Raw genomic sequence first — 14863 nt, forward strand, 5'->3', positions numbered from 1 at the left:
TTGATGCATTTGGGTAGCTTTCGCAATATATTCCGCTACTCACCAGCGAAAACTCACGAAACCACAATCCCTTTCACAACAATGAAACAAACCATCCCGTAACTGATTTCCGAGATTGGGCAAATAGCTGCAAATGGGGGTATCTGTTGCATTCGGTACTAATTCCTTGTCGCATTGGGACATTTATCCGCTCGTAGGCGGTTTCACTTCATCATGTAATAGAAAACTTACACATCTACTCTTACCACCAGACATTATAATTCCTCATCACATCCTCGCACGCTTACAACCTCTCCTTCTGCAGACCCTTCCAGCCCCATTCTTGGGCAATCAGCTCAGCCGCACGCTCACCGATACCAAGTACAGTCAACATGGGGTTGATAGTCGGCATCTCAGGGAAACATCCCGCATCTGCGATCCTGACACCTTGCAGGCCTCTAATCTTGAGTTCGGGGTCCACAACGGCCATGTCGTCCTTGGTCACATCACCCATCTTGGTGGTACCAGCAGGGTGGTACACAGTGTGTGCGACGCGGCGACCGTACTCGGACAGCTCCTCGTCCGTGTTGACATTCGGTCCGGGAGCGACCTCGCGCTTGATCCAGTTGGAGAAGGGGGCTTGCTTTGCGATTTCACGTGCGGCTTTGAGGCCGGCGACGATGGTGGCGGCGTCGTAGCCTTCGGGGTCGGTGAAGTAGCGGAAGTCGAGGGCGGGTTTGACAGTGGGGTCGGATGAGGTGAGGTAGATGCGGCCGCGAGAGCGGGGGCGGGGGATGTTGGGAGTCATGCAGAAGGCATCGATGGGAGAGTCGTAACCCATGCTGATGAACACGTTAGTTTTTAATGCCAAGACGATGGGGGTTGCATTTGGAAGAACCTACCGAGCAGTGTTTAGGCAAAAGGGGATTTGGTAGCAGTGCATCATGATATCAGCAATGTCACCGTCACCGCCGGCTGCGTTGGGCACCTCGCGGCGGAGGAAGATACCAGCGTCAGAGTCCATGGTGGTCTGGTTCGCAGGTACGGGCTTGTTGAGCTCCCAAAGGATGATGCTCTCGGGGTGGTCAAGCAGGTTCTCACCAACACCGGGGATATCCTTAACAACGGGGATACCGAGGTCAGAGAGCTGTTGCTTAGGGCCAAGACCAGAGAGGAGCATCAGGCGAGGGGTATCTACGGCGCCAGCGCAGAGAATGGTCTCGCACTTGGGGTTGAGGGTACGCTTCTCGCCGGATTGGAATGTGAGGTCAATGCCAGTAACCTTGTCGCCCTTGACGTTGACCTTGCTGACCCACGCGTTGGTGAGGACAGTCAAGTTGTCGCGCTTCTCCTCGCCACGAAGGATAGGGTGAATGTAGGCAACACTAGCGCTGCTTCGTCGGCCGTCGTCGGGGTTGTATGAGACTGAGAAGAAACCAACCGAGGGCTTGAGCGCGCCCTTTGTCTTGATTTCGTGGTTGAAGTCGTGGATGACGGGGATGTCCATGGCGGTTGAGCACGAGTCGATCCAGTCGAGGCAGAGCTGGTTCCGGTGCTTCTCGTGCACGGGCTGAACAGTGTTGCGCAGGTTGTCAAGCACGCGCATGAAGGTCTTGAAGCTCCAGCCCTTGCAGCCTTGAGCTTCCCACCTCTTGCAGTCGTACTCGAACGGCCTAAAGGAAATGAGAGTGTTGTGTGATGAGCAGCCACCAAGGACCTTTGCACGTGAGTGACGGATGTGAGAGTTGCCGTTGGGCTGTTCGGTGGTGCCGTAGTCGTAGTCGAGCTCGCCTCCAAGGAGGTTGAGCCAGTCCTTGAGCAGCAATACACGGTCGTCCATGAAGTCGCTTGGGCCGGCCTCAATCAAGAGGACCTTCTTGTTGGGCAAGTACTCTGTGAGTCGCGAGGCAATGACACAGCCAGCTGTGCCTCCTCCGACAATGACAAAGTCATACTCGGCATCCTTGGGAATGGAGGTCACGGTCTCGAAAACCATTGTGTAGTTGCGTATGGGTGTTGTGGCTTGGGGTGGTGGCGAGACTATAGTCGAGAATACAATTCTGCTGGAGAAGGGCTGTTTCACGTAAGAGGCAAGCTTATATATCTATACCGGACTATCGCTCTTGGGTACGATGTTGTCTAGACGGGCCGGGGGTCGCGATCGGGCGGTCGGCAGAAGGTCGGACAAGCAAAAAGTTGAGCTGTACGGGAGGTTGGTGTACGGGCTGAGAGTCGTGTGGCCGCTGCAGGATATGTAGTTTGCCTTCCAGATAAGACTGTGCTAAATAGGCCCGTTTGCGCGGTTGGACCAGGCGCTTGCACGTGCTCAACCGGCGCTCCAGTACGTCAGCGACGTTGCGAGAGTGAAGCGAGGAAAGATTGGCGAGAGGCCGAACTATGGTTGCGCTGTACGCTGTGCGCAGAGCATGGACGTGATTGATGGATTGATGTCTTCTAGAAGACCGACGCTACGGTTGCGACGATATGGTATCGCTCGCGATCCCCAGGTCAAGAGAGAAAAAAAAGGCGTCGTAAAAGATTCCGATGATGTGATGGCCGCATTGGCGCTAGTACGACCCCGCTGGGCTGCAGGCTCCGAGCAGGCGATCCCTGTCCGCCCATGCCGCACCTTCCCCGATATTCGGGCGGTGAGCGCGGCAGCCATCGGACCACCTTTTTTATGCCAGACACCAGCGTCGACAAGAAAGAAGGCCATTCCGCGTGAAAGCGAGTGAAACAATCTTGATCCTGCACCTTGCTCTTATCAGCTGACGCACCTCATCGGCGACACTCCGAAGGATTGCAGAGCCGTGAAAGGAAAACGAGGCGCAACAGCTGCATCACAGTTCCCCCCCACTGCTATCGCTGTATACAAATGTTAGTCGAGGTTACATCACCGCGCCAGTCTTTGAGCGCTTGGCTGACAGACTGCAGACCAAATTGTGCATAAAGATTCTACCGGTGCATGTCGCCCATTGTGACCAGACTCGTGCAGCATCACATCATCACCAGAAGCGCCCTACCCAGATATCTGGCTCATCCATTGCGCCAACAAGCCACCCTCACCATGTCTCTCCCATATGCGCCCCGATCAGCCTACTACGACGGCAAGCTCCAGTCTGCCCCTTCCACCTCAACCTTCCAGACCATCGACCCCGCGACCGCCCAGCCTGTCGCAAACATCCACACCACCTCAAACGCCGGCATCGACGCTGCCATTGCCTCGGCACAACGCGCCTTTCCCTCCTGGTCCTCAACGCCCCCAATCGAGCGCGCGCGCATCCTCCAACGAGCCGCCTCCCTCCTGCGCGCGCGCAATGACGAGCTCGCACGCATCGAAACCAGCGACACGGGCAAGCCCTTCTCCGAGACGTCCACCGTCGACGTGGTGACGGGCGCCGATGTGCTCGAGTACTTTGCGAATCTCGTTGGAGGCGGTGGCATGAACGGCGAGACGGCACAACTGCGACCAGACGCGTGGGTCTACACGACCAAGAATTCGCTGGGCGTATGTGCAGGAATTGGCGCATGGAACTACCCTATTCAGATTGCATTATGGAAGTCGGCGCCCTGTCTCGCGGCAGGTAACTGCATGGTCTACAAGCCGTCAGAGTTCACTCCACTGCACTCGACTGTTCTGGCGGATATCTACGCCGAAGCTGGCGTGCCGCCCGGCGTCTTCAATGTCGTCCAGGGTGGCGGCGAAGTCGGCGCATACCTCACCAAGCACTCTGGCATCGCCAAAGTCAGCTTCACCGGACAAGTCTCGACTGGCAAGAAAGTCGCAGGCAGCGCATCGGGCGAGATGAAGTACGTGACGATGGAGCTAGGCGGCAAGTCCGCCTGTGTGATCCTCCCCGACGCCGACGTAGACCAAGCCGTCGACGGCGCCATGCTCGCCAACTTCTTCTCCACAGGTCAAGTCTGCACCAACGGCACCCGCGTCTTCATTCCCGAAAGCATCAAATCCGACTTCGAGAAGAGGTTGCTGGAGAAGATGCAATACATCCGTCCCGGCGACCTCCACGACCCAGCCACAAACTTCGGCCCCTTGGTATCCAAGCCACACTACGACAAGGTGATTCAGTACATCAAGCACGGCCGCGACAATGACAAGGCGAAGCTGCTCTGTGGCGGTCCAGAAACACCTTCCTGGGTCTCTTCGCACAGCGACAAGGCCTACCACAACGGCTACTGGGTCCAACCCACCGTCTTCACAAACTGCACCGACGACATGAAGATTGTGCGCGAAGAGATCTTTGGTCCCGTCATGTCTATCCTCACGTACAAGACTGTGGAGGAAGTCGTCGAGCGTGCAAATGCTACCGACGTGGGACTCGCGGCAGGTGTCTTCACCAAGGATCTTAATCTCGCGCATAAAGTCATTGCTCAGCTTGAAGCTGGCATTACATGGGTCAACACGTGGGGCGAGAGTCCCGCTGAGATGAGCGTGGGTGGGTGGAAGCAGAGTGGTGTGGGTGTGGAGAACGGCAAGAAGGGGTTAGAGGCTTGGGTGCGGAATAAGAGCACGCTTGTGGAGATGGGCGGAAGTGTGCCGACTGTTTTCGCGAAGTTGTAGGTGAGGAATGATATGGCTGTAGTGAGATTTGTATATAGTCACCATGTTACATTGCAAAGATTTCTATAGTGTTATGCGTCACCACTATCATCGGCATGCGTAACCAGGTCTACGCTGGGGGTCAAGGATGCGGATATTTCCAGACGGGACTCTCATACCACCAGCAATTCAAAACGAGTACACAAAGAAAGGGTGCCGCTAAACTGACATCTCTAGTCTCTCACTCGAACAGCACCGCGACAACAAAACATTTGTTTAGCAGTGCGCCAAGTTGTACGAACAATGTGCTCGCAGCATGAGGTCCTAGGACCCTCGTGGGATCATGAGTAAAATATTATCACAAACTTGTAGCATGACAGTAACGAGGTTTTCACACAAGTAGGATTTGTTCCATACAAAGATACATTACGACACTTCATAGAGATTTTCGTGACATGAATGAGTTTGTATTCTGCAGTATCATCCTTCACACTACGGAGTTCTAGATACATCTCTCTCATCATCATGTCATTCAAGGTCGGACTGATTGCTGGTGACAATGAGCGCGACCAAAACATTTCCCCAACGACGGGGTAACTTCCATCACTGCCAATGCACTTTCATCTCGGAACCTACAATGTTTAGTATCGATCTCTCAAAGACGTCTGTCAACCGTCTTCGCACTTACCAGGAAACATGTGCGGAGGCATAGCACGAACTAGATTCTCGTCCCCAGGTAGCACACCAATGTGGAACCCTTCATTCGAGTCAGTGACTTAAATCCCCAACCCCCAATCCCCACACCCCACCCACCATCCGCTATCACAAGGGCTTCACATACCTCTCGATTCAAAAATTCGGGGGGAGTTCTCTTCTCCAGTATAATTACACGGCTGCACCATGCTCTGTTCGGGGATCCAGTATACAGGCATGGGCATAAAGGCAAGCGGCTCGACAACGAAACGGCCAAAGTGCATAGGGGGTCCTTGTCCGCCAACTTTGCGCAAGTAGCCCTCGCTGAGCTCGAACACGGCGGCGTTCGAACGGTCACCGACGCTGGCTGGTACGCGTCCGTCAAAGGCCATGTTGTCGTCCATGCGGGGGTTGACTACGAATTGGCCATTGAATTCAATGAGAAATGGGCGCGAGAGGTTTTGGTTTTCCATTGTGGTATTGTGAAGAGTTTGGTTGATATGATACTGAGAAGTAGCTAGACGATACAAGAGTCGATGCCCGCTTTTCGGGCTTCTTGCCCTCCCTTTATACACTCCGCTTTGCTCATCAGGCCTAAACAAAGTCACTCGACTTGAACACAACCAATGCAACGTGTCTTGCTCGTTGCAGCAGGTTGGACTTCCGTTAGTCTCATGAGACCGAAGTGCGTTAAAAGCAATCAAGTCCCTCCAGTCAAATTGCTACCTTACAGAGTGGATTTTTCTGGGCATGGTCGCTTGCTTTTTGATAATGTAGTGTGTGACGCATGTCTCTGACTTCTATGCTAAACGATTCGACGTGCAACCCAGCTATGATCGTGTGGATCAAAGCGAATTCAATCTCTCCATGAAAGTAGGAGGTATCTTCTTTTACCAGATTCATATACGAAACAGACATTATGTTATTGATAGTCAACATACCCAGATGACAGAAGACGAGGAATATTGATTGCATCAAGTGTGTATGCTTCCCATACGACCTGCTAGCTCTCTGGTCTAACACCTCACGGAAATGAAGTGCACTTCGTGTCTTACGGGTGGTGCAAAGACTTTCTTGCATTAGTACGTACGTTGGAGAGCTGTGTCAGCTGAATGCGCCGGATCGGGAAAATGGGCTCGAAGAAGTAATTACACCTGCAGTGTACGAGGCGAAAGAGCGGGGGAATACAGCGCACCACTTGACTTTCTCAATGGGTGAGAACTTCGCAATATCCATTTTTCGAGGTGTGCAGTAAGTCGAGGTGCTCTCGCAAATCTCGTGCGATGGCAAGTATTGCTTCAAGTCGCTCCAACCAAGCATACAATACAGCTGCACAAGCCCCTTATCGTCTTATTCACCAGATACAGCACATGCCACCAGTTTGGTACGGCCCGAAGCTCGGGCATACCCGTAATCATGTTTTTTGTAGCGTCGGTCCGTCCCTAATTTAACCGCCAAAAACGTCCACATGCTCAACTGCGTGATGCACTGCATGCGCTCGGACTTACACACTGTAGCTCCTATATTCTTTCACATGTCGCGTCGTCCACCATTGGTGACCTCGGAAGCGCACACCAAGTGTACATCGCTTCTTCAACTAGCTACATGTCCCCTACAAATCTCAGGTGCATGCGAAGTATGACAAGTCTTGGAAGAGCCGTTTACGTCTCCATACCGCAAGACAGAGAGAAGCCGCTGGTGGCCTTGGGAGAATCGCGACTTAACTAGAAAAGGTAAACGTCAAGTCAGGCCAGCACGATAGCTGCTTTTGCGCAGAGTACGTGGCAAAGACACCGACTCATCGGGTGGAGCTCGCGCAGGTTGATCTACGTCTTTGACTACAAGTCAAGACAGTTAGCTATATACCTAGTGTTTCTGTAGGCCTGATGTGTAGGCTTGTCAATCAAATTGTTTTCTTCTTTTATCAGGCACGATGCCTATCTTGGGAACTCCACTACCGGATCACAAAGCGCTGCGATACGGCCAGCAGAAGGTCACTCATACGACGGTGGCTACCACCAAACAGACTCTGGTTTAGTTTCCCCTACCTTGTGAACTCGAAAAGGTTGCCAACCTCCCTACCGCATATTACCATCGCTTCGATCGATAGACCAGTGATGTTGTCTCAACATCTGATTTGTACAACTCGAATTCCATTACCAATGATACCATCGGCGAGCCTTTTTACCGCATCATGTCTTCAGGATGTCCTACATTGTAGTCAAACGCCGGAGCAATGGTGACAGCGCCATTGCAGAACGGGAGAGAACAGTTGCAGCCCAGGGCGCTCACCTTGCGTAGACAATCTGAAGCGGCGTCCGCAAACCCAGAGGGTCACGCGTGTACTTTTATCACAAACCTGTCGCCGATTTTGGTGATAACTTTCTAACAGACCGATAAGTAGTACTGCTAGAGGTATAATAAGTTTAAATATATTTCTAGAATCTTCTAATCCTACTCTCAGAGAATGTGCTTGATCCCACTTGAATTAATGACATCCTCTTAGGTAGGTTCACTACAGTCTATGAGATTGATTGGAAATGTGTTATATTTGTTTCTCCTATCTGGAAGTGCTTTTAGACGTTGGCAAGTTGTTCTTATATCATGTTCTCATAGCGGGATACGGGACTCTCTGCTCAAAGGAGACACATTTCAGCCGTTTACAGCCTATATGAATGCGGTAAAGCAAATGATATTGAAATGGTAATGCCTAGGCAGGGAAGACCAAGCTCACTGCAGCATCGCATCCAAGGCAGCGCCAGCTCTGATCTGTGCTGGGGCAAGCCTTAGGACCTCCTTGCTCGTTGTCTCAGCCTTACACAATCCGGCCCACGCCGTCTGACATGCAGTCTTGAGAGATGAGATAACGTTCTTAGACTCTGTTGTAGCAGTAACCATAGGATCGAGGACTGACATGTCCTTGAACGAAACATCCTTGACTTTCGCTCCAATACGCTCTTCCACCATTGCCACCACATCCTCGCCGTTGATGTCCTCAGGACCGTTCAGGACGTACCTGACTTTGTTGTGCGGGGACGTGTCTTCCTCAAGCAAAAGCTTCGCTGCGAAACGACTAACATCGTACGGGTCTATAATACCGACGGGTGCATCCTCGCTTGCAACTAGATGGAGCGTGCCTTGCTCGTTGCCAGCTCGCACGTTCTTGATAAACTCTGCGGAAGCTCCAAGGAACATGTTAAAGAACATGTTCGCCCGTAGGGATGTCCAGTGCATGCTCTGGTAGGCTGGCGTGTCAAGCATCGTTTCGATAGCCCAATGCGTGCGCGTGTAGTAGGCTTCATTGTCCGGGCGGACGTTCGCTGCTGTCGTAGAGATGCGTACCACGTACTTGACGCCAGCGCGCAGCGCTGCCCAGTGGAATGTCGTTTCTTCGGCGAAGAAGTTGGTGTTATTGTGGGAAGCGATAAATGCCCGGACTACGTCTTGCTCGCGAAGCCATTGAGGGGTAATATCAGGCCAGTTGTTTTCGACGATCTCGACATTGCGCAACTTAGCGAGTTCTTTTGCTACCGAGCCGCCAGCAGAACGTGTTTGGGCTAGAATGCGGTAGTTCGAGAAGGTCTGGCTAGACTGAATGTTCTCTGAGAGAAGTTCGACAAGGCCACGGCCAGTATTGCCCGTTGCGCCAATGATAAGAAATGATGGCGACATGATGTTTCAAGTAGTTGCTCTTGTTGAAAACCCCGAAGAGGTAAAGACGATATTTCAAGCAAATGCGGAATTCCATGATGTTTATATCATTTTGCTAAGTGCTTGTGCCCTTACGTCATACCTTAATATTTCGTCCGTACGCGGAGTTGCGTCGAGATTACTCATCACGATGGTCAACACGGTAAATATGGTGTAGTAAGCATATTGCAGCAATCAACGTCTGCAAGTAGGAACAAAGGAGGTTGCCTGGATAAGGACTTGGTTATTGTTCGGGTTGAGTTCGTTAACTGCATTGGATAGCTGCTCATCGTCGCTGAGAAGACGTATCTAAGGCCACTGAGAACACAGGCTCCGCTGAAGTTTTCTCCATGCGCTCGGTCGCAATCTTGTTTGCTTCTTTGGTAGCTGTGACCGTAGCTTCGGCAGCGGCTTATTGCCGTGATCCGATAACTACAGAGGTAGCACTAGCCTTATGCGGGTCTCTTTCTTCTCAGTAAGCTTTTTGCACTTTATCCTACAAACCTTCGTTGTCACACTAGTGTTCTTCGTAGTAGCAACGGCAACTAGGCGCTATTCGATAATGTCCAATCAGTGTGCAGACGACGACATAGAGAGCACTGTATTACTATGCACAGGTTCGACAGCAGGCGTGACTGCATGGAAGGATGTTGTGCGCAATTAAGAGCTATACTACGTACTCGGAGCGTTCCAGTTAGCCGGCGTCACTAGAGCATGTAAAACTGTCGGTTCGTCTGCATCACATGTGTCTAGTGGAGCAATTAAAGGAGCTTTCGCTCAAAGTATAGCGAACTCTCATAACCAGCTTTAGAAGCTCTTTCTCAAGAGTAAGGGAATAATCCGCCAATAGCGTGACACTCTTTACGGCAGGCAGTGGCGTGTGTTGTAAGCTTGTAGCCCGATTTTCCCCGTGATAGGCGAGCGCGGATCCTTGACTTGTCAGGGACAGGCCAGTGCACCCCAAGTTGCGGCAGAGGCGACCACTACTTAGCAAGAACGGGCCTCAACTCTAGGGAAATATATGTAGAGCCGCGCCCCCTCCATGTACATCACCAATAGTGATCTTCCTGCCTTCGAAAGCAGGAACTCGGATCGGATTCGAGCTCATAGTATCGTTCCTGCCCTCAAGACCTCGAAGAAGGATCTTGAGTTGGCCGATGAAGCTGAGTATCAGCGTAAAGATGCATCAGTTTCGGTGGAGACAGTGGTGAAAAGTCCTGAGCTTATCTTCGCCAATACCAAGGACGAGACGACGTTCCAAACCCAGGCAGACAACATCATTGACGCCAGCAAAACCTACCCTGATGTCAAGCACGCCTCGACTTCTTCTCCTGTTGCTGCCATGACGATCACGAAGGACACCACTGCTACCGTTATTTCCAGCACCTTGAACTCAAGCCAGGCTTCAAGTGTCTCCATGTTTCCGTCTTCCGTAGCAACCAAACAAGCGCTACAGGACACACCTGAGTCTACCTTCTTTAGCCAATCTCAGGAAGTCTTGACCCAGTCCCGGGGCCACACCATCACTCGAACAATCGACCCAAAAGACCTTCAGCCGCCCACTTCATCGATGGAAAGACGCCAGAAGCGGGCGCTCAAGGCTGCAAAGAAGGACGCCGCTGTGGAAATCAACCCTCGCCGCTCTGCGAGATTGGCTGCCAAGCCTAAACCCGCATGCGCAACTACTGCAACCAAAGAACGACAGGCGCCGAGACCAACTGCGAAAAACGTTCTTTTGCTATATCCAGTGCTTGAACGTGGATCAAAGCGTGGCCGCAAAGATTCTGAGGAAGAGGAAGAGGATGATTATGAGAAGGGAGGATATGAAAGTGGCCGTAAGAAGAAGATTGTGTCTAAGGCAACGGTTGAAAGGCAGCGTGAGACGAGAGGCAACACGACGAAGCGCGGTGGTAATGGGCTCCACCGGAGGACTGCGCTGGAACGTTATGACCTCTAGACTATATGTCTATGTGGGTCGTATCGTGGTGCAGGTATGTGAATGTTGCTCGAAAACACTCTATAGCCGGTGGTTAAGATGGCTGGAAGCTCAAAGGGCTTTTGTCGTACACCAGCACCACAACAGCACCTAATTGCTACGATAGACGAGACGGTGGTTCAATAGCACGGCCTTGGAGCATGTGAGACGCGTCGAGGTTGTTGCCCACCTGGACATTTAGTGGGATGCATGGTTAGTTGTTCATTTAGTCCTTTCTGTTTCTGCCAGCTTGCAATATAACCTTGCTTGATTCTGCATCCGTTGGATGTCCAGGCGCCAGTCCATATTCAGCTGCGAATAGTATGTTCGAAGCAATGAAATTGTTGTAAAAGTCGCGCATTATGTCCACTGCGTGATGTGGCTCGGGTTGATCTCGGCTCTCCGCCCGTGTTCTTCGAATTCCGCATGCGCGTCACGTTGGCGCACGAATACGCGGTCAGCATCACCACTACATGCATACTTCAACCCTCTTCTACAGTACCTTGCAGCGAAGTAAGCCGGATAGATCTTGCTGCCTGACTTGGCCATGCGTCTTTCTTTCTCTTTCCTCACGGTCCTCCTAAACCTTCACCCAACCATTTGCACCAACATGAACCCTAATCAACCCCCGGCAGCATCATCCACACCAGGCTCCACAGCCTACGCCCCAGTAACCCGCATAGCGACTTTCCGCTTCCACCCGAACGTCACCGCAGAGCAAAAAGGTGACCGCGCATCAGCCTTTCTCGCACTTTACGCCGAGCATCCTGAATTGCTAGTCGAAGCACCCGTAGGAGGGAGACCGTTGAATACGCCGTTGAATTTGACGAATGTAAAGAGGGAGAGCATCTGGGATTTGGGATTCGTTGTTAAGTTTAAGGTATGTAGAAATTGAGGTCTGCAGTGTGGAAGGTAGGGTGGAGTGGCCATGCGATTGGATGGCATGGTGGGGGATGTGAGGGAGATGTGAGGGTGACGGAACGGTAGAGATGGAGTACGAATCCTAACGGCGACTAGGACGAAGCATCGAGACAGAAATTCGACCTTGATCCTGGACATGATAGGCTGAAGGTACGCGTCCCAATCATCTTAGTAGATGGGATTGAGCTGACATGCTAGAAGAACGAGACGGATCCATTGCTCGAGCAGGTATTCGTGTATGACTTTGTCGCGCAGCCGAATCTGGGCTGGTAGTGGTACTCCTCGCGCAGAGGTCGTGATTGTTCCGTCGAGCTAAGAAGACGAAAGATGGAGGGCAGACGTCGCAAGGAACGGGTCGCAGGTACGATTGGGACGATCTAGACTTTTGATTATTTCGGAATCGGAACGCTCCGATGCGCTAGAAATGCTGCCGCCTCCGCACCTGTGACACTTTCGATCTTTGCGCGGGGACACTTCATCATACTCTACTACCATGACTTTGTGCTTGAACCCGCCTATACCTACTGAACCAAGGTGAGAGAGCACTAGAAAAAAAGCTCGCGATTTCGGCAACGCAGGAAACTGCAGCGCTAATTATGCCGGTGAACGCGACGGGCCTCAGCCCACCTTATCTACGCTAGTAAAGCAATACTCCCTCGTTCTCTCCATTGCGAAGCTCAGCTCTGGCCATTCTTTTTCGCGAAGTGCTTCTGCTAGCGGCACACTTATTCTAATGTAAAGGGATTGAAATGCACCAACCGCGGGGAGTTTGCCGAATCAGGTGGTGACAATGCGGCATAGCAGCCAGCCACAAGCGCGATGTCCCCGCCAGCCACGAGCTGATGCTCAGCTCGTCGGCTGGACTAACTTTCCACCACGACCACTTTCAGTCATCGCATCGATAGTGTTCGCTGTCCCTGCACTGAATTGGAATTCTTAGCTCTTTTATGCCGCCTGACCCAGTAGTACACCCTCAGCTCTGTCGAAAATGCAGCCTAGAATGCATAGGCGCAGTCGTTGTGGCTGTCCTCCGAACGACCTCTGACTCGGGACTCTCCAGCTGTCCTGCCACTTTTCGGTGTGTGGATTGCATCCGATACTGGCATATATCTATCTCCATCCTCGCCGAGGTCGAACAAAATTCCTCAATTCTCTAAGCCTTCTCTTTGCGGCGATTTTCATATCACATTGTCCACAATGTCTCACTCTGTTGACGAGGCAGCTAAAGATTGCACGCATACTCCCAGGAAGCTTGTCCTCTGTTTCGATGGCACTGGAAATGTGTTCAACGGAAACACTTCGGACACCAACATAGTTAAACTGTACGACAAGTTTGACAGAAAAGACCCTATGCAGTACCATTACTATCAACGTAAGTAATTGGCAGACCCTCTGTACGAATTGAACTGAGTGTTTAACCTCGAAGCCGGCATTGGGACATACAGTGCTGATGGAGGACCAATCAACAAAAGCCCCATTGGCAACATCAAATCCAAGATCTCGAAAACCATTGACAGCGGTTTCGCCACCACCTTTGATGCCCATGTAATCGCTGGCTATCGTTTTATCATGCGATACTACAAAGAAGGCGATAAGATCTTCATGTTCGGCTTCTCGAGAGGTGCTTTTACTGCTCGCTTTCTTGCACGCATGATTCATGGACTCGGCCTGCTCTCCGAAGGCAATGAAGAGATGGTTCCTTTCGCATATGATCTGTACCAGCAGTACGAGAGAGGACTGCTACCCGATGCTCAGCAGAAGCAAACGGATTCTTCACGGGATCCTGGGTCAAAGAACGCGACTTCCACCAGCGAGGAACGTCGGCCTCTTCTCCACCAAGATGACGAAACCGATGAGCAACAGCTCAAGAGACATAAGCTCGAAGCTTTCACATCGACGTTCTGCCGGTTAGAAGGCGCTGCGAATCAGCGTATCAAAGTACACTTCCTGGGCCTCTTTGACTGTGTCAGTAGTGTCGCAGTTCTAGACAGCCCCTTTGGCAAGGCCCCCAAAGTTGTCTCCGTCCTCGGAACCGCCCACCACGTTCGCCATGCCGTCGCCGTTGACGAGCATCGCGTCAAGTTCAAGGCAGCTTTGTTGCATCAAGACGTTAAAGATGCTAAAGCGTTGAACGAAGACATCAAGGAGGTTTGGTTCCCTGGGAACCACGGTGACGTTGGTGGAGGTTGGCCTGCTCCACAGCCTCAGGGGCTCAGCTGGTGGCGAAGAATATTCACATCCGACAAGCAGGAGGAACCCTCTATTCCGAGCCAAGATCCCTATCAGATGAGCGATGTGCCTCTGGCTTGGATGATCCGCGAATTGGAGCAACTAGGAGCAGATGACGACAAGTCGGCCATCAAATGGAACAAGAAGAAAAATGGATTTAAGAAGAGCTTTTTCCGCAAGATCAACGAGGCGTACGAAAGCCCCATGCATGACACACTCACGGTAGGGGGCGGTTCCTCTTTCTTCAAGGTCATGCTTTGGAAATTCATGGGTAAGTACACGCGCATACTCTAAGACGACCTGTGACTAAGCAAATCGAAACAGAAATCCTGCCCTTTCATCGTTGGGAACTGCAATGGAACGAAGCAAAGAACGCGTTTGGGTGGGTCTATACCTGGCGGCCGTTGAATTTAGCATCGGGGCGAGACATTCCCAGGGGGGCACTTTTGCACGACTCTCTCCTAAAGAGATTAACAAGTGAGAAGCATTCGAAAGCGGGAAAGGTATCGAAATATCTTCCATGCAACAACTCAGGCGACAAAGGGAAAAAGAAATCGCCGGAGTGTTTGCTAAACACTAAGTTCGACCTCGTGAAGAAACTCGAGGACAGAGGTGTAACGAAAACAAAAGCCGACGACCTCGCTGAGCCTGCTGGTATCCACAACATCTACACTATTGAAGGTCAGATCGAGTCTAGTGGCTGGGGTGTTAAGCTGGTCAGACCATAGAATGTGAACCTGCACACGTATCATAAGTTTCTTTTGCGTCAACGTCTTCTACTATCAAAACCTGTATACAAATTGTCGCCACAAGAAGGA

The 14863-nt window shown here is 51.7% G+C and overlaps 7 protein-coding genes across 7 annotated transcripts; 4 read left to right on the top strand and 3 right to left on the bottom strand.

Annotated features, from left to right (window-relative positions):
- Positions 1-283: 283 nt before the first annotated feature.
- On the bottom strand, positions 284-1975 carry GT037_000024 (choline dehydrogenase; the record flags this gene model as incomplete). Its single annotated transcript, XM_038925071.1, has 2 exons — positions 284-821; positions 882-1975. 2 exons carry the CDS (start codon positions 1973-1975, stop codon positions 284-286), a joined length of 1632 nt encoding a protein of 543 aa, XP_038790927.1.
- A 1071-nt stretch (positions 1976-3046) lies between these two features.
- GT037_000025 (betaine aldehyde dehydrogenase) lies at positions 3047-4558 on the top strand (the record flags this gene model as incomplete). Its single annotated transcript, XM_038925072.1, has 1 exon — positions 3047-4558. One exon carries the CDS (start codon positions 3047-3049, stop codon positions 4556-4558), a length of 1512 nt encoding a protein of 503 aa, XP_038790928.1.
- A 582-nt stretch (positions 4559-5140) lies between these two features.
- GT037_000026 (uncharacterized protein) lies at positions 5141-5703 on the bottom strand (the record flags this gene model as incomplete). Its single annotated transcript, XM_038925073.1, has 3 exons — positions 5141-5169; positions 5226-5294; positions 5379-5703. The coding sequence occupies 3 exons, from the start codon at positions 5701-5703 to the stop codon at positions 5141-5143; spliced, it is 423 nt and encodes a 140-aa protein (XP_038790929.1).
- Positions 5704-7960: 2257 nt separating this feature from the next.
- On the bottom strand, positions 7961-8902 carry GT037_000027 (uncharacterized protein; the record flags this gene model as incomplete). The annotated part of the gene is made up of 1 exon (XM_038925074.1): positions 7961-8902. One exon carries the CDS (start codon positions 8900-8902, stop codon positions 7961-7963), a length of 942 nt encoding a protein of 313 aa, XP_038790930.1.
- A 1060-nt stretch (positions 8903-9962) lies between these two features.
- On the top strand, positions 9963-10877 carry GT037_000028 (uncharacterized protein; the record flags this gene model as incomplete). Its single annotated transcript, XM_038925075.1, has 1 exon — positions 9963-10877. The coding sequence occupies one exon, from the start codon at positions 9963-9965 to the stop codon at positions 10875-10877; it is 915 nt and encodes a 304-aa protein (XP_038790931.1).
- A 565-nt stretch (positions 10878-11442) lies between these two features.
- Positions 11443-12089, top strand: GT037_000029 (uncharacterized protein; the record flags this gene model as incomplete). The annotated part of the gene is made up of 3 exons (XM_038925076.1): positions 11443-11775; positions 11913-11966; positions 12018-12089. The coding sequence occupies 3 exons, from the start codon at positions 11443-11445 to the stop codon at positions 12087-12089; spliced, it is 459 nt and encodes a 152-aa protein (XP_038790932.1).
- Positions 12090-13013: 924 nt separating this feature from the next.
- On the top strand, positions 13014-14773 carry GT037_000030 (uncharacterized protein; the record flags this gene model as incomplete). The annotated part of the gene is made up of 3 exons (XM_038925077.1): positions 13014-13188; positions 13243-14316; positions 14370-14773. The coding sequence occupies 3 exons, from the start codon at positions 13014-13016 to the stop codon at positions 14771-14773; spliced, it is 1653 nt and encodes a 550-aa protein (XP_038790933.1).
- Positions 14774-14863: the final 90 nt, after the last annotated feature.

This window comes from Alternaria burnsii (assembly GCF_013036055.1).
Source record: "Alternaria burnsii strain CBS107.38 chromosome Unknown 705, whole genome shotgun sequence".
NCBI classification, from domain to species: Eukaryota; Fungi; Ascomycota; class Dothideomycetes; order Pleosporales; family Pleosporaceae; genus Alternaria; species Alternaria burnsii.